Genomic DNA, 19,322 nt, shown 5'->3' with positions numbered 1-19,322 from the left:
ACCAAAACCTAGCAATCATGAATCAGAATTAGAACTAGTTGCCATTCAGCATAAAGAAATTTAAATATGAATATTAACAAAATATTAAAGTTAATTTTATAAAATAATTAAACACATGAACAAATATATGAAATAAAAAATAATTATTTCTCATGCACTAACTGGGCCACTACAATACTATTTGAACATTTGTCTATAACACGGAGTATAAAGTTTGTCTGTAACAGGGCATTATACTCCGTGGTCTATGATCAACAAACTTATAATAAGGAGGGCGCTGCGATCACCAAGGCAAGCGGCTGGACGTTCGCTGCGCTCCGTAAAAAAGTGAAAAAAATTCCTTTACCCTTGGGGAATATCTATTAAATTACTTTGAAATACTGATTTTTCTACAATACCTACACGTTTTCAAAAGTTTTTCAGTTGCGATGTTGATGAGAATGAAACAGCGGACAATGTGAGGAAGTACAACGAAAGGCTGGAATTTTAAGATAAGTACCCTTCTTTCATCTAAACTCAATCAAATTTCTATAAATATGTGCGTTTAAATCAATAAATTTTAACTTTTAATCAGTTTTTAGCATTAAAAAATACTTGAAATTGCTTATTGCCTGTGGCTTCCTTTGTTAAACAATTCCGAACAGACTCCAACGTTATCAGTTCATGTCTGTCGTCACTTACAAAGCCCCCTTATCTTGCTTTGAGGAATCTCGTGAGAGGAAAAATAGGGGACTCACGGCATCGCGCTATTTCCTCTCAGATCCTCTGGATTCTTTTTTTTTTAGATCGCTTAAATATTTTTTGCCTTTAAATAATATTATACCTCACCGATTTTTTCTCATACTGTTCCTTGCTATCTGTTAAATGTCCATATGTAACGGATGGATTATTCGTCACTCCCTTAAATAAATTCTTAGAACTATGAGCTTATATAAACAACGGTGTCCCTCATTGTGTAATTAATTAAGTAATTAATTGTGTAATTAATTAATTAAGTAGTAATAAATTATGATAGCAAAATAATAAATCTTGTAATAAATTATGATATATAAATTAATAAATACTATGTTTAATTTGTGTTTTTAATACATATACTCAGTAATTTACATACACACACATATATATATATATATCTTTTTTTTTTTTTTTTTGTGTGTGTGTGTGTGTGTGTGTACGGTTGTGGTCTTGTATTGTATATGGTTCTATCTTGTTTGTCTGCTGCTGTTTTTTGCAAAAATGTATGAAAATGTTGGTAACGAAAATAGCACAATTTACTTTAGTTAAATTAATATATACTTTGTATGATGACTTTTGTTGATATCTCAGGATGCAATACATATTACTTTGCATATATTCAGCATACATATTACTTTGTATTTCATGCTAAATACCTTGATACGAAGCAATTTAACACCGTCAATATTTTTTTCTCCCCCAGTAACACATCTATTCATCATTACCAAACACACTCACCACACACACACACACACACTTGTGAGACACTATTTATTGTAAATGAAGACAAATTTTCCTCCTTTTAACTACACTCATGGACACAATCGTATTTTAGGATATTTTCTACTTCTTTTCCTTTTCTTTCTATAGGCCCCTTTTTTTTTTTTTTCCTCTCTATTATTTTTGGCCATTTATTTTAAATTTTATTTTGTCCCATCTTTTCTTCCTGACCTTTTGAACTTGTGCAAGATGTACGAAGTTCCCTTTTTACTCTCCTCAAATACGAAATTGCCCCCTTTCTATATACCTTTCCTTCGCACCTATGCTTGATTTTTCACCCATCAGTGCAGAAAGACTTAGCGGGTGCAAAACAAGACATCTGTCTACTTTGTCTGTCTGTCAAACTTATAATAATTAATAAATATTAAGTGCAATAAAAATGATGATGTTCTTTTTATCCTCCTAGTAGATTATACTAGTTCTATATATCTATATATGAAGATTACTGATGCTAAATTGGGGGGAGGGGAAGGCGACTTTCTGAATATTAGAATATTTTTGGATACGTTGTAAGTTATTTTGAAGAAATATATGAAGTAGTGTTTCATTCCTGCAGTAACTGGGTTATGCGCAGATTGAGGTAATCCAAACTTTCTACATTGCATACTGTGCACAGAAATCAAGATCCGATGCGTCAGCAGCGATGTTATATTAGATTTACACTAGTCGAGAGCACCAACTGGTCATTCCTTTTAAAATTTCAATAACTTAGACGGGTAAGATAGTTTCTTTAGTAAATTAGAAATCTTTGTTAAAACGTCTTAGTTACGGAAGAAGAATGCTCTTAAGGAATATTAAAGAATAGCTCTAAAAGATTATGCTGTATGCAAGATTTATAGCTGTATAACTGTTTAATTCTGAATTCTTTTTGATTTGAATTTATAGCTGTATATAATATCTAATTTAATGATCCTTTTATGTTGACATTTTCAAGATATATGAAAAGTATGTGTATATGTTAAAGTGAAAGACCGAAATCTGGAGAATGTTGACTTTCACCGGTGAATGTCAACATTCACATAGTCTCTTGGTGTATGTCCGAAATATTTTCCAAATACTCTTATTTCTGACTTACACCGGCTCAATGTCGACATTCGCCATGTACTAATGGTGAATGTTGAACATATAACAATATTATATTTTCTTCTCCGTAATTCAGTCGCTAATAAACGCACTTGAGACTTGAAGTAAGAACATGAGAACCTAAAACACACAATACATTCAAAATGAGAAAGGTAAATAATAGAAGTTCGACTTTCACCAGAGCATATCTGTGATTGCCGACATACACTGGTGAGGGTCCGAATATACAAGAATGTAGTGAAATATTCGGTCTTTCAACCAACGTATTTGGTGAATGTTGATATTCTCCGGTTTCGGTCTTTCACGGTAACATATATATGTGTGTATGTATATGTGTATGTGTGTATGTATATATATATATATACACATACGTATGTATGTGTAAAATATAAAATACCTACCTGTCTTTCTAGTAATAAATTAAGAATTGGTCTTTACTCCCATCTTCATTCTAAAATAGCAAAGCAATAACTTTTCTAATGTAAGCTTTATTTCCTGTAATTCTGAAAAGTAATCCGTCATCTGAGGTCTGTTGCACAATTATGAAAATGTGTGTGTATATATGTATATATTTCCGGTGAATTAGTATAATTAAAATACATTGAAATGGTTCATCGGCTGATTCTGGATGCAGAAAAGGAAAGATTTTTGTAGAAGAGAAATTTCGATTGATTGACTGTATTCCTTACAGTTCCCTTAAAGTTTGATATTGTTTCTTTAAAAGTTTGGGTTTTAACATTTATTAAATTCTTTGTTGCATTTATAGGATTATTTGAAATTTATTAATTCTGAATTTAAAAAAATTTTGGTCTTTGTGAAACATTTCCAAATTTCTTACTTTATGCCATATATATATATATATATATATATATATTCACACACACACACACACACATATATATATATATGTATATATGTGTGTGTGTGAAATACAGGGGCGTAGCTAGAGGGGGCAAGGGGGGCATCTGTCCCTGGGCGCAGAATCGAAGGGGCGCCAAACTGATGTTACAACATTTTAGAATTAAATGTTTTCCATCCTTGGCAAGCAGTAGGGGGCACGAAATCTTCAGTTGTGCCTGGGCACTGAAAACCCTAGCTACGACTCTGGTAAAATATAAAATACCTGCCTTTCTATGAATAAATTAGGAATAGCTCTTTAACTCTATGCCATATTCTTTCTAAAAATAGTGGAGCAGTAACTTTTCTAATATAAGCTTCTGAAAAGTAAACCACCGTCTTATCTCTGTTGCATAATTATTCCCTGAAGTCGATGAAATCTTATCAGCATTGTGTGTATAACATATGACTAATGCTATGTATCTGAAATTCAATTTGTTTAATGTCAACATTCGTGTAGTGTGATTTGCAATGTAATTTGTATGAAAAGTCTTCTGTGCAGTTTCGTTCTCTTTCAGCCACCTCCTTTCCTTTCTCGCTTTTCTTGTTCGCGTCTTTTTGCACTCTTCTGCTTTGTTACAGCAACGTGCTGCTACCTGCAAAAAGTATATTGTTCAAGTTCATTGGCTGTAAAACCTTCCTTAAGACAAGGCGCTGTAGTTCCAATTTGATTTGTGTTGGATTAAATAAAACTGTATGTTAACTATGGATAAAAAGTAAACCAAATTCAGCCACGTCTGCAAGTTTCTAATTCATGCATCTATCTACCATATCTAGTTATTATGACAAGATCTTGACTTGTTTTGAATAAGAAAAGTCTCAGCTCACAAAAGCATGCTTTTACTTTGCATCAAGTATAATAATATTCAGGAACAACAAAAAGGATGAGAAGTTGCAGAATCAAAGAGGTGGAAAAAAAATTTCACTTATCCGCCATCACTTGGTGAAGAGAAAATTAAAGTTACGTAGAAATGAAAAAGTTTATTATGCAAAAAACTAATGATCAGTAAAGTAGTGCATCAAATAACAATCAAAGTGTTAAAAATTGAGAATATCCGAAGAAATATTTGTGTTTTTCTCTAGGAAAAGGACAAGTTTCTTCATCCAAGTTTTGTTACATATGTATATGCATACATGCTCACTCACATCTTGAGCACTTCCATTTTATTGGTTAATAATGTCCTTCAGCGTAAGCCAGTCTTCAGCGTAAGCACAAAACTGGTAATCTTCAGCATAAGCATAAAACTGGTAATGGTTTGTAGAGGCTAGAGTCCCCCATTTATCAAGTTAATAAGTACATTTACAGCCAACTCTTTTTGTGTTATTTATTTACTTACTGCTGATAAGCATTCTGTATTTTTCTGAATAATGAGATACAGTACAAAGTCTGTAATCCGGACATCCATAATCTGGAATGATCTATAATCTGGACCTCAAAGCCACAAACTTTTTTTTTTGGTAGGCTTTACGCATGCACGTTTAATGTTACGCATGCACATTTAATGTTTACGCATGTGTGTTTAGCACAAAAAATGAAGCAACTTAAACAACTTGCATTCAAAGAAATGTTTAATAAAGTAAATAAAAAATATTAAAGCTTTCTTTCTTTTTCTTTTTCTTTTTTTTTTTTTTTTTTTTTTTTTTGTGTATTCTGATACCCTTTAGACCATAATTGCTCTTTATTTCATAAATTACGGTTTCATATTTTGAATCGTATAATTTCTGTATGCTATCTTACCAGATTTAAATTGATGATCTATAATCCGGAAAAACCCTTAATCCGGAATCGCTGAAGTCCCGATGAGTCCGGATTTCGGACTTTGTACTGTATTAAATAATGTGTATAAAAATAAAAATCTTTGTTCTCTTGACAATTTTTTTGTGAGATTTCAGTTTTTCTCAGTCTTACACTTTTTTTTATTTAGGTCAACTATGAAACTCTGTTTATGCTTGATATTCAGTAAGTTAAATACTTTTGTTATAATACATTACTGAAAAATAATAGTTAGCATTTATAATTTCCATATTGTTTCGTAGTCTTCTGTTTTTTCATAGGTAACCTAGCTTTGACTGCATGCATGGCACGTGTGGGTGAGTAATAATGAATTTTGTTAAGCCCATCTAATTTTGAATAATAATAATGAATAATGAATAATTTAATGAATAATAATGAATAATGAATTTTGTTAAGCCCATCTACATAATGACACTATGCAATCTAAATATTTTTGTGTATTATAGGATTTTTAATACTTAGCCAAGAAAACAGTTATCATAAGAAATTGGCTTTACTGAAAGAGAAAGATATATATTCTCAAGTGAAGAATTTAAATTTGGCAAGTATTGTGCTCATTTCAGATATTTTATTATTTATTGTTTGAGACAACACTTCTTAAACTTTTTCAGTCATGATCCCTTTTTAGCAACGAGAATTTTCATGACCCCAGATACTGAATATAGAAAAAAAGATGTAAAAATAAATATTTTCTCATAAATGAGTTATTTCTTTGGTAAATAATATGCATATGAAAAGAAGTATTTTTAGGATTTATTTCAGATGTACAAAAGTTAATGACAGAAAATCATGTTTTAATGAGAAGAATATACTTGTTTTAGCTGCATAACAAATGAAATCTTGGTGCAGTATTTGATGTAACTGGATGTTAAAGTCAAAACTGTCACTTTATATTAACATGTGGTACTAAGTAGCTGCAGAATATTTAATACTATTTCAGAAATATAAAAAATTCATTCTAGTTCCAATACAGAATTTAATTGAGTATTTTTGTGAAAACTCAAGTTTCAAGTTTGAGTCACACAGTAGCTCAACAAATTTCTTTTCTGCTCTTTATGATAGGTGATTAATCTCATTAATGCCAGTTATTGTAATTTTTTAAAAAAACATCATTAATACAGTTTTTTTTTTAACTCGTGTATCTGAATTAAATTTTCATAACCACAGCATTTTGCTTTGCCATTTGAATTTGTGACTCACAGTTTAAGAAGCGCTACTTTAAGGCATGAACCAATTCATTTTCATTTGTTGCATAATTAATGTGATTGCAGTAAAGAATAAATGTATTATTATGAGAAATACATTTCTGGAATAAAATTTATATATTTCATTTATTTTTCAGTTTTTATAAAACTTTGATTCTTAATCGAATATTGTAAAAACAAAAATTATGAATGTACTCTTACCAGAACAATTCGTGAGATATCAATAAATAAGTTGCAACACTAATTCTGTGCTGTTATTAAAAACTGTTGAAAGTGCTATGCTTTTGTTTTAGTTATGTGAAATATCTTCAAACAACATATTATGAATATTTAGATACAGTAATAAAACTAATTATATTTATTGAGAAATAATAATGCTTAATCATTTTAACTTAAAGAAATACTGTATTTTTATAATCTTGCTTTGCTTGCTTCATTTGTTGTGCAGATGTTTATTAATAATTTTATATTCTGTGTTTTCATTTTTACCCATTTTGCTATATATTTCAAAATTTTGAGCACCTGGAGATAAAATATTCCACTGTCAGGAACTTCAGATTAAAATATTTAAATGGCATTGAAATATTAATGCACTGTGAGAGAAATGTAAAAATATAACAGAAAACTCTGCTATTAAAAGTTACTATTATTGTCATTATTATTGATGCTCTTTGCTAATTAAATTTATAAAAGAAAGGGTTTAGATTTCTTATTTGTCACCAAAATTGGCAGATTTAGGTTTTATCACCCATTGTGTAAAATGCAAATTTCAAACATTGCCAAAGGCTTGTACGATGATAACTAACAAAAAAGTGTCATACATTGTGATCAGATTCCAAATACAGTACTTATTTTCGTATTTGAGCTCTTTTTTACTAGTTTTATTGTACAAAAAATTGAGAGGGGAAAATTATGCAAATCATTTTGAAGGATAAGGTTACAGTAAGATGATAAAACTGAAAATTCATTATGGATAAACTGGTAACCATCACAGTATTACTTATTTAAAAGAAACCTATATTCCAGTAAGAATGTATAGTAATGCCAGTGTTACAGTTTGTAATAAGGTATCTTCATTTCTACTTCCCTGCATCATGAATCTTGTCAGTCTTATTGTCGTCCGCTGCCATTCCCTAGACCTCAAATCGTTTACTGCTACTAAAACTGCTATCTATGTCATCTGCTACAGTTTGCAAGTAGCCACCATTGTCATCATCTTTGTTATTGTTCAGTCTCTCTTCCCACATCCAATAATTTGAGAATCATCAAGAGTATTAAATATCTCATGTTTTCCGTAAGGTGTTCACTATTATTGCTTCATCATTCAGAACTCATGTACCCCAAATCCTTGTGGAAATCAATTAGTAAGGGAAAATAAATTACAGTCAAAAGTCATTAATCTGGACTCGTCGGGACTTCAGCGATTCCGGATTATCGATTTTTCCGGATTATAGATCATCAGTTTAAATCTGATAAGATAGCATGCAGAAATTATAAAATTAAAAATATGAAACCGTAATTTATGAAATAAAGAACAATTATGATCTAAAGGGTATCAAAATTTACCAAAAAAAAAAGCTTAATATTTATTTGTTTACTTTATTAAACATTCATTTCAACGCACGCATGCGTAAAGCATACATTATGCATAGTCGAAATTAGAAAATTGCAACCAGAAAACTTTTTGATGTGTATTCGGGATATTTATAATGAATTTGATTTAAATCATATAAAAGACAGAGTATATCGAGATGAAATACAGTCAAAAGTCGTTAATCCGGACTCGTCGGGACTTTGGCGATTCCGGATTATCGATTTTTCCGGATTATAGATCATCTCGTAAGATGGCATGCAGAAATTCTAAAATTAAAAATATGAAACCATAATTTATGAAATAAAGAACAATTATGATCTAAAGGGTATCAAAATTTGCAAAAAAAAAAAAAAAAAAAAAAAAAAAGCTTAATATTTATTTGTTTACTTTATTAAACATTTCTCTCAATGTAAGTTGTTTAAGTTGCTTCATTTTATGTGATAATACTTTCTCTTTAATTCTATAAAAAGACATAATTTCTTGTTCAGTTACAAAGTTCCGCTGTTCAAGTCCCGTTAATTGCTGTGCCGAGAATACCGACTAACTTGTCAATCGAAATTTTTTCATTTTCACTAACCTTTCTGTCACATTCTTCATGTCTTTATCCATTTTTTGCAGCAATTCCACTTTTTGTTTGTTGGACATCGAAACATACTTTCGTTTTGTAGATCCTTTGGAAGTTCCAGCATCGGAAATTCTATTTGACATAATCGAAAGTTCAAGTTTACTTTTATAAAATTGTTCTTACAGTCTGCAAAAAATAATAAGCAGGATCCAATTCGAAGATTAAGGAACAACGCAATCATTAACATTAACTGAAATAGATAATTAGATAATTTTAGTGTACACCGTCCGTTGTACATTAAACGCACAGGCGAAAACGTATTCTGCACTTGCGCACACGCATATGCGCAGTAGTCGAGCTCTTACGTGCACGTGTAAAACGCCTGTGCACATGTGCCGATGCGGCACATGCGCAGAAAGTTTTTAGCTTTGAGGTCCGGATTATAGATCATTCCGGATTATGGGTGTCCGAATTAACGACTTTTGACTGTACTACATTTAGCAATGAACTATATATCCGAATAAAATAAAAACATTTGCCCTGAAGATATGGATAGTGCTGACAGATCAACTTCAGGTTCATTGCGTGCCGCGATGTTTCCCTCCCCCGCAGAGCAGCTTGAAATTGATAAACAGATTTCGGAATGGTTAGAAAAACAAAGGATATGCCTTTATCCATTTTTTGAAGCAATTCCACTTTTTGTTTAATGGACTTCGAAACATACTTTCGCTTTGTAGATCCTTTACATGTTAGTGAATATATATCTGAAATTCTATTTGACATAATCGAAAGTTCAAGCTTACTTTTATAAAATTGCTCTAACAGTCTGCAAAAAATAATAAGCCGGATCCAATTCGAAGATTAAGGAACAATGCAATCTGCAACATTAACTGAAATAGATAATTAGATAATTTTAGCTTAGCTTATACGGTCCGTTATACATTAAATACACATGCGTAAACGTATAATGCACATGCGCACACGCATATTCGCAGCCATGAAGCATGCGTCATGCGTCGACCTGCATGCATCAGCCTGCATGCGTCATGCGTCGACGCTACGCATGCGCAGAAAGTTTGTAGCTTTGAGGTCCGTATTATAGATCATTCCGGATTATGGGTGTCCGAATTAACGACTTTTGACTGTACTACTTGGACAAATTCATTTTAAAATTTAGGGCAGCTCATTATCTGAATGCCTTGGAAAAGAGGGAAATTACTTGAATACTTAAAAACTTTTCAGAACCTTATGCTGAAATGGTAAGGGGAAAAATGTGAGGGACAGTGTATGAATAAATATGGTATATTATTTTTTAAGAGTAAGAATAAGTACACATTGTTTTTTAAGAGTAAGAATAATTTTATTTATTGATGTTTTATTTTTAATTTTTTAGGTTAATGCTACTGTGTATAAAACTCACAAGGACCTTGACATAACTGTAGGACATTGGGTTATTTATTCTCTGTTTGAAAAGTGAGGTTGATTTATTTTGTTAATATATATATTCTTCATTTATTTTTTCATTTTATGTACATTGGCGGACAATTGCTAAGGATGGGTGAAAGTAGCAGCCACAAAATGGAAGGCAGGAAAATGTGGAAATTAGCATAAGTACAGGTTGTAGTAAGATGTGTTGTGCGTATGCAAATTTTGGATTGCCGAATTTGTTCATCATGCGATGTGCTGATAAGAGATATAAAGGATTGACCATTGTTGTTCAAAAGCAAAATTTATGAGGAAAGAATCAATTGACGAACTGGTCATTTTCGGTATGTCTTCCTGACATCACTTAGATGATTTTACATGTGGCTGTATTATTGGCAAGATTGAAGAAGGGCAAAAAATAACAGATGTCAGCTACAGTGTTGTTTCAGTGCTTTAGAAATTATTTCAAACAAATATTTCAACTACTACCCCTGCAAAAAACAAATAAATCATTCATTTTTATGTATTTTTTGTCATTAATTTTTCCTCTAAAATTTCCACCATATTTAACTTGCTAACAACTAAAAAAGCGGTGGTAGTTTTCTTACAAGAGCATGGAATTTTGTATTTTGAGCAAAAGTGTAAAAATGGCCATTAAATGAAATTACATAGAAGACAGAATGTTGACTCTTTTATTGCAGCAACTGTTAAATTAGCATTTGTGAAAGAAACTGCTGCTTTTTGTAGATGTAAATAAATTTTATTTCTGAAAAAAAAGTAAATATTTCAGATTGAACATAAATAAATGTTATTTATTATGTTCCCACATTATGGTATCCCATATAATTTTTGAAGTGTGCCATATTTTTTTTTAAAATTCCGTAAATTAATTTTAAATGTGAATAAATTTCTCTTAATCCCAATCGTATGCAGTGGCCACATTAATCCTGAAGTACCAAATTGCTTTAATCTAGTGTGCACATTTGTAGAACTTTGTATGAAGATTCAATCAATCTTAAGTCAGTTAATATTTGTATTTAATTTTGTTTTATATTAATATATGGTACATTACTACAAAATTTCTGTACCGTAATACAACCATTAATTTTTGTAATTATCGTAATGCTTTATATTCTTTATGTTAATGTGATATATTATCACAGAATCATACTATCTCTTTTCTTTATACTTTTTCACATTTCTGATAAACAAATTTCAGCACAGTGTGAGTGACCTCTTTTTTTTTTAGATCTTTAAGCACAATATTGATACCCAAGTAAAAAAAAGTGCTAAAAATACTATACTACATCTGCTACAGTACCTTTTAGAGCTAAATATTGCATTTTCTGCCAACTTTATGATTTGTATCCTAATGTAATTATTTGTTTTATTCAGCTATTTAGTAAAATTGATATATTAGCAGAATTTACACTGAAGTGACAAAAGTCATGGGATAGCAATATGCAAATATACAGATGGCAGTAGTATCGCGTAGAAAATGTATAAATGCGAAGTGCTTTGGCAGGGCTTTCATTTGTGTTCAAGTTATTCATGTGAAGGGGCTTTGACATGATTATGGCCGCACGACGAGAATTAACAGATTTTGAACACGGAATGGTAGTTGGAGCTAGACGAATGGGTCATTCCATTTCGGATATCGTTAGGGAATTCAACATTTCGGGATCCACAGTGTCAGGAGTGTGCCGAGAGTATCTAATTTCCGGCATAACATCCCACCATGGACAATGCAGGGGCCGACCACCTGCACTTAACGACCGAGACCAGTGACGTCTGCGTAGAGTTGTCAGTGCTCACAGACAAGCAACACTGCGACAAATAACCGCTGAAATCAATGTGGGACGTACGAGGGACGTGTCTGATAGGACAGGGCGGCGAAATTTGTCTTCCTTGGGCTATGCCAGCTGAATTCCAGCAGGGTTTAAGATTCTGACCGACTCGAGTGCCTTTACTGACAGCACGACATCGCCTGCAGCGACTCTCGTGGGCTCGTGAGCATATCAGTTGGTCCCTAAACGAATGGAAAACCGTGGCTTGGTCAGATGAGTCACGATTTCAGTTGGTAAGAGCTGATGGTAGGGTTCGAGTGTGGCGCAGGCCCCACAAAGCCATGGACCTAAGTTGTCAACAAGGCACTGTTCAAGCTGGTGGTGGTTCCATAATGGTCTGGGCTGTTTTTACATGGCATGGACTCGGTCCTCTGGTGCAACTGAACTGATCATTGACTGGAAATGGATACCTTCAGCTACTTGGAGATCACTTACAGCCATTCATGGACTTCACATACTCAAACAACGATGGGATTTTTATGGAGGACAATGTCACTGCGCCACAATTGTTTGCGATTGGTTAGAACATTCTGGACAATTCCAGCGAATGATCTGGCCACCTAGATCGCCCGACATGAATCCCATCGAACATTTATGGGACATCATCGAAAGGTCAGTTCGTGCCCAAAACCCTGCACCGTCAACACTTTTACAATTATGGGCGTCTATAGAGGCAGCATGGCTCAATATTCCTGCAGGGGACTTCCAACGACTTGTTGAGTCCATGCCACGCCGAGTTGCTGCACTTCGCCGGGCAAAAGGAGGACCGACAAAATATTAGTAGGTATCCCATGACTTTTGTCACTTCAGTGTATATCAATCGACACTTCACTAAAGAAGCTATTTTGCTGGAATTTGGTCATCAAGTTATTTACATCTTGACTCATCAAGCTAACAATTCACTATGCAAAGTTTTTAAGAATAATAAAATAATTGGGAGTACTTATGTATTTTGCCATGGATCATTATTTGACAATGACACGAAACAGTACAATTTGGTAATCGTGATGGATACACGTGATATTGCAGCTCGTTCATAGGATTTACACTTAAGTTTTATGTGGATCTGATTTACATACAGTAAGTCCCTTAGTTTTTGTAAAGAAGGATATGAGTTAATTGGAATATCTCTGTTTTTCCCTCACACTTTGGGAAAAAAAATTAAATTTGGAATCTGCTTTTTACAGATCAATCAGTAAGTAGTGGAATCTTTTCATAGTTAGGGATCTGTTATAAAGTGCACATACTCAGAACATTAAAAGTTTGAAGTTTGAAAAATGGCACAAAAAAAAATCACTTCATATCTAAGTGAATTCATATAGCACCATGTTCATGAAAGGAATAGTCTTTTTTTTTTCTTTAAATTTATTTACTTTGACCTATCTTAAACCCTGCTAGAATTTTGGGCACCTTGGATTGATTGTCCGTAATTTTATGAAATTGTTTATGAGATAATATCGAAGCTTGAGTTCAAATTTATTCTCGTTTTTATATGATGTTTTTGTATCTGATATCTCTTGATTATCCAATTAAAGAGCAATTTATCATTATCTAAATAAATACAAAATGATCTGCATCCACTGGAATAACTGGCAGAATATTGGCAGGGTCTTTGCCAACTTTCACAATCAATGGAAAAGTATGTAAGTACCCAGTTAGTTGTATGCTTATGCTGTAGCTTGTTATTTGAAGAAAATTCTCTTGAGTGAAACTTTTTGTTTACTCTTTCTAGGATTTCAAAATTACCTGAATTTTCTTGGATATTTTTCTTAGAAGATACTACAGCTATAGATATTGAAAAGCTAATCAAGGTTTTTGCAAAATATAATTCATCAGAGGTTAGTAAATTATTTATAAAGTTATGTAGTTTGCAGCATTTTACTTTTGTATACTTTTTGGTTCCACACACGCACAGACACACAAACATACACTAATGAGCCAAACATTAAAACTATCCCTGCATGTTTCCATGAATTTGTCTGAATGACGTGGAGGGCACGTGATTTAGTGGAAATGGTATTTAACTACTGCTAGAGAAAGTAAGGAATCATTCTTGCTCTTACTTTTGTGAGTGACGGAAAAGGTTGCTGCTAAGAAAATTTGACGGATTGTAGTAGCCCGAAGACTTGGAATGAGTATCTCTAAAACTGCACGATTGGTAGGTTGTTCACGATCTGCCATTGTTAGTATTTATGCGAAGTGGATAAATGACAGTTAAACCAGCAGTAGAGGCAAGCTGTTGGATGTCCATGTGTCATCGAAGGAAATGGATGTCAGAGACTTGGTACAGCAAACTTGGCATCAGACAGTGGCTCAGCTGATAGCCCAGTACTGTGCAGGTCCAAGTGCAAGTGTTTGAGAGCACACAGTTCAGTAGATACTGTTAGATATGGGACTGCACAGCAGACATCCCACTTGTATGCCTCTATTGTCAAAGCATCATTCTCAGTTTGGGCCCAGGAACATCGAGGTTAGACCATGGATAAGTGGAAGACAGTTGCCTGGTCGGTTAGCTGATGGGACACTTAACGGACACCAGTTAGCCGACAAGGACACTTAGCTGGCATGGACACTTAGCCGACAGGATATTTAGCCGACACGGATACTTAGCCGACAAGACACTTCGCCGGCACAGACAGTTAGCCGACATCACATTAAGCCAACAATGAGTCTAACTCTTCCCAATGCTTTTAGATTTCTAATGCATTCACATTTCATTACTAGTTTGCTCAACACATTGCACTACATTCATTCCTGTATAAAGTCGTTTCGCTCCTCCCACTAATGCAATTTCCTTTTCCTTTCAGGAAGTAGAGCGATTCGTCCTACTCCTCGCCATACTGGAACTACTTTTTTTTAAATCTAAAATGCTATTTACACCCTCAGAATGCTATTTACGGGCTAGGCATTGCATATTTATTAATCTGGGATGGGGCTCCGGCACGGGAATTCATACCCTTGTTGCCTGCGGCCACCTAACAGAAGTAGGTTTGGTTTATGTAATTATGGTAAAGCCAGAGGGGTATCTGCCTAAGGGGAGGGATACCTTTATGGAGGACTTTCTAAGGAAAACTGGCTTGTATACATGTTACACATGGGAAAAACCACAAAAACAACCATGCAGCCTCTTCGTAGTGTTCGGTGACTTAACTGCTTTGCCGTTGTTGGGCCTAACAGAAATAGTGTCTATTTTACTTAATATATAACCAGTCTCTTCCAATGAAAATTGCCTTTTTAGGTTAGAACTTTGTAAATGCATTCAGGAAAATGGGCCAAAAATTTTCCCATTACCATGTAGCTAAAACAAAAACCAGAAAGAGAAGGAATGAAAGGGGAAAAAAAAAATTTTAATTAATGAAAAGTGAAATGAAAATTTATACATTTTAAACAGATATTAAGAAAATTACATTTTATAAGAAAAACATGAAACAATATAACATATTATATTGAAAATTACACTTTGCGTCTTTCAAAAGAGTACATAATATTATCTAGTTACATGACTAAACTGGTTAAATCTAGCATTAATAGATGGCACCACATTACGGTGACTTTTCAGGATGTCTCACGTAGCTCCGCCCTGCTTGGTGCCCCTCCTTCTGCAGATTCCTGTGGTTTCTCTTCGGAGATTTTCCCATGTCCGGAATATCATATCAGCAACGTTTTCGATATATGAAGAGTGAAAAATGTAGGTTTTGCAGAACTGTATTAATTTATGAATGAAATAAAACCTTAAAGACTATTTTACTTCTAAATTAAACATAATGCACCAGTTTAGTGCTATAAATATTAACCTAAGTAAAGATTTTCAGCAAGAAGCGTGGTCAATAAAATGTTACAGAATTTTTATCTCAAGTATGGTGGCATGAACAGCCCATTATAGAGGTCAATAATTTATGCCTTTGCTTGTCTTAAAAATTCAGCCGTACTTAGCTAAAAAAATTCTTTTTTTCCTTTCAAAATTTAATTCATGTTCCCTGATGAGAAATTTCAGCACTTTCTCTATTTGGCCAATATACACCAAACAGTGCTAAATATCAAACAATGCTAAATTATCCCAATGATTAAAAGCACATATGAGATCTTTAAGAATGAAAAAAATAACTTAAATATTGAACTTGTGGATAAGTCGAGAAATTTTGTAATTCGTAGTAAGTTTAAATAATTATTGGGTACATGTCAGCTAAATGTCACTGTTACCTTAGTGTCATGTTGACTAAAGGTCTTGACAGTTAAGTGTCCCGTAGCTAAATGTCCTAACGGCTAACTCTCTGTGTCGGCGAAGTGTCCTCGTCGGCTAAATGTCCCGTCGGCTAACTGTCCATGTCAGCTAACTGTCCTGTCGGTTAAGTGTCCTTTTTGGCTAAATGTCTTATCGGCTAACTGTCCATGTCGGTTAAATGTCCTGTCGGTTAAGTGATTTTCGGCTAATTGTCACGGGCCCTTGCCTGGTTCATGAATTATGATTTCTTATTCATCATATCGATGGTCATGTCAGGGTACACCATCTTGCAGGTGAACAGGTGCTGCCCCCTTGTAGAGCAGGCTGTTGGTGGCAGTATTATGCTTTGGGGAACGTTCTCATGGGTGCCTCTGGGACCTTTATAGTTGTGGTAGAACAGACTGTGAAAACTGCGGGCTATCTGAACATAACTGCGGATCACTTGCACCCTTACTGCTTAACTTGCTAGATTTAACCCGATAGAGCACAATTTGAATGTCATGGAGTGGCAACTCAGAGCTCAAACACCACTATGTCAGAATAGCTCGACTTTGCGTGACCGCTGCTTAGACATTTGGTACAACCTGTTTGGTCATCTACTAACAATTTGTTGCATCCATGCCAAAGCAAGTTGCAGCTATTTTGCAGACCGAGGTTGTGCAATGTGTTGAGTAGGTGGTCATAATGTTTTGGATCTTCTGTGTGGTGTGTAGATACACATGCTCATATATTTATATATGTAATGGGATGATTTAGAGAATAGCTGTAATGGATTGGCAATGATTCTTTACATTGATTGTAATAACTTGAAGGCTTTACTTTGTAGTTAAAAGGATGACACCTGAAGACAGACATAGCCATAATTTCCTCACATAATTTTATTCCTTGATAGCTAATTCTTAGGATATATATTCTTTTCCATTACACATCATCATTATGGGTATGCTGTGCACCCCATAATTTTATACAGAATGCATTTTCAGAATAATTGACATAAGTGGCAGCGGGTGAAGTAGGAAAAAAGGTTATACATCAGCAACGGCCAATCAGATTAAAATATTTCTGTAATCTGATTAGCTGAGAGCCATCACACTACAGCTTGATTACATAAGAGACATGAAATGCATTAATTTTCAGTTGATGCCTTTATAATTCCCTTTAGATTCAAGACAGGAAGGGAATGTAGCCATATTACAGTTGGTAATTTTGAGTTTCATACTTTTCTATCTTTTAATTAAATTTGGTGATTTGGGAATGATGCATGTAGTTGGCGAAGCATGCACAATAGATCTGGAAATGAAGAAGAAACTTGTAAAAGCAAAGTGCCTTGTGTTCTGGATTAAATCTGAAGTCAAAATGAGTTAGTTTTGGTTTCAATGCATTTGGTTGGATAATTAATAATGCTGTAAAATTTTTATTGGCAATTTGAGTTTTATTTATGTCACTACTCTTCTGTAAAACTCATATGACATGGATTAATCTGGAAATGACACAGTGCAAGAAGAGATATTACTACTTTAAAAATATATAGGGGAACTGCCCAAATTGAAAAATGAATCAAGGGGCTATGCTAATTTAAATTGTAATTTTTATTTATATGCCCCTCTTTAAAAAAAAAAAGGCTTAGCAACAGAGAAGGCTTTTCAGAGAAAAAGCATTAAAGCAGTAAAAAACGAAAAGATATAAATTTTGGAAAATCCAAATCATAAAGTTTTGACTAAAAATTTTATGCATTTTGTTCTGAAAAGCTGTGCTGTACCATTGTTCTTTTTATTATTAGTCTGCAATTTTATTTCTTTTCTAAAATTCTTTAGTGAAATGCTTATGTGTTTCTTTCTGCTTATATTGAAACAAAAGTGCAGGGTGTGTCTCAAAAGAAATGAGAATTCTCTAAATCGCGGAAAGAAAAGTATTTGCAAAATACATCCTGATTTATTCAGTATTCTTCAAAGCAGAATCTTTGAACATCAGTGCAATGATTTCATAGTTACTTGGATCTTTTCAGTTGTCCCAAAATGGTGCTCTTTAACCCTTTCAGCAGTGCCTTATCATGGAAATCTTCTGGGATAGGACATCTTGGGCAGTAGAGCAAAACCCAGAATTTTTCTGAGCATACCATTAAAGAGGTTATCCTCTCAGTGTTATGGGTTTGGCATTGAAGTTTCAGTGTTCAAAATATTATGAATAAATGGTATTTTCATGATTATAATTCTAAAACAACACCTCTCACTTTAATAATTTCTTTTCTTCCTATATACATCCAGCTCAAAATCAGATACAGTAGAAGTTAGCAGAAATTTTTTTGTGTAATGAATTGAAAACTATCCTTTAGTATGGAATTTTACATCCATAACCCTTAGGAGGGTTAAAGTTCTCCTTGAACTTGAGGAATGCAAAGAAGTTAGAAAGTCAAGCTCATTTGTTTTACAATCCAAAAATTCGTGAAAAATGCAAGGCTACATGACAGGTATGCAACTTTCTTCATTTTATCTGTCAAAATCTTGAAAATGTGCTCTTGCTGAAACCTTTTGCATGTTCATATTGCCTGTTATAATATTAGGAGTACAAATAATTCTTCACTATTTTTATCAAAAATTGGGTGTTTATTGTGAAAGAACGGAATGTTATATTTTATTCAAAGTATTATCCATCATTAGCCACTATTTTTTCACATCTTTCTGGCAGCATGCGAATATCATGTTGGAAGAAAGCTTTCATCTTTCGAGGCTGTTCACAAATCAAAGCAATTTTTCGTATCTTCATATGATATATAGCATTGCTCAGACAACCCATGCATCCTCAATCGAAACAAGTAATATTAAGTCAAGTAATACAAGTCTGGGGAATGCAGCCGGAAGAGAAAAACTTCTCATTTGAGTGTTTCTGAGCAGGTTTTGACTGGCGCTGCCACATGTGGATGAGTGTTACGATGCAGGAGAATAATTTTGTAATGTCTGGAATAGTAGTGGATGCATTTTTCTATGAGTGCTGGGCTCAGTCTCATCAATTCTGTTAAGTTGATCCCACCATTTGGACAACATGATATTTTTCCATGACTATTCGGCTTGGCTTTCGATGTTGAAGCATGGCGAAGTGGTCCCCATGAATTCTTGTCTTTGGATTATTATAGTGGATACATTTTTCATCAAAAGTGACTATATGATGAAAAAAAAA

The 19,322-nt window shown here is 33.6% G+C and overlaps 1 protein-coding gene across 5 annotated transcripts in view; it reads left to right on the top strand.

Annotated features, from left to right (window-relative positions):
- The first annotated feature begins 1,805 nt into the window (after nucleotides 1–1,805).
- Nucleotides 1,806–19,322, top strand: part of LOC118186827 (beta-1,3-glucosyltransferase) — a 68,467-nt gene continuing 50,950 nt past the window's right edge. For 2 of the 5 annotated variants that reach the window (XR_004757843.2, XM_085823888.1), the window contains exons 1-6: nucleotides 1,806–2,231; nucleotides 5,421–5,455; nucleotides 5,533–5,586; nucleotides 5,737–5,831; nucleotides 10,048–10,127; nucleotides 13,659–13,764. Coding sequence is in view for 4 of the 5 variants with exons in the window: in XM_085823888.1 (XP_085680014.1) it covers nucleotides 5,428–5,455; nucleotides 5,533–5,586; nucleotides 5,737–5,831; nucleotides 10,048–10,127; nucleotides 13,659–13,764 (363 nt within the window). In the remaining variant the exon portion in view is untranslated. The remainder of the gene's footprint in view (nucleotides 2,232–5,420; nucleotides 5,456–5,532; nucleotides 5,587–5,736; nucleotides 5,832–10,047; nucleotides 10,128–13,658; nucleotides 13,765–19,322) is intronic. The other 3 variants (XM_035356988.2, XM_035356987.2, XM_035356989.2) reach the window with 3 other exon arrangements.

This window comes from Stegodyphus dumicola, chromosome 9 (genome assembly GCF_044657685.1).
Source record: "Stegodyphus dumicola isolate Sdum_Otavi_A_Nest chromosome 9, ASM4465768v1".
Classification (NCBI taxonomy): domain Eukaryota; kingdom Metazoa; phylum Arthropoda; class Arachnida; order Araneae; family Eresidae; genus Stegodyphus; species Stegodyphus dumicola.
This window is presented reverse-complemented; position numbering and strand designations above follow the sequence as displayed.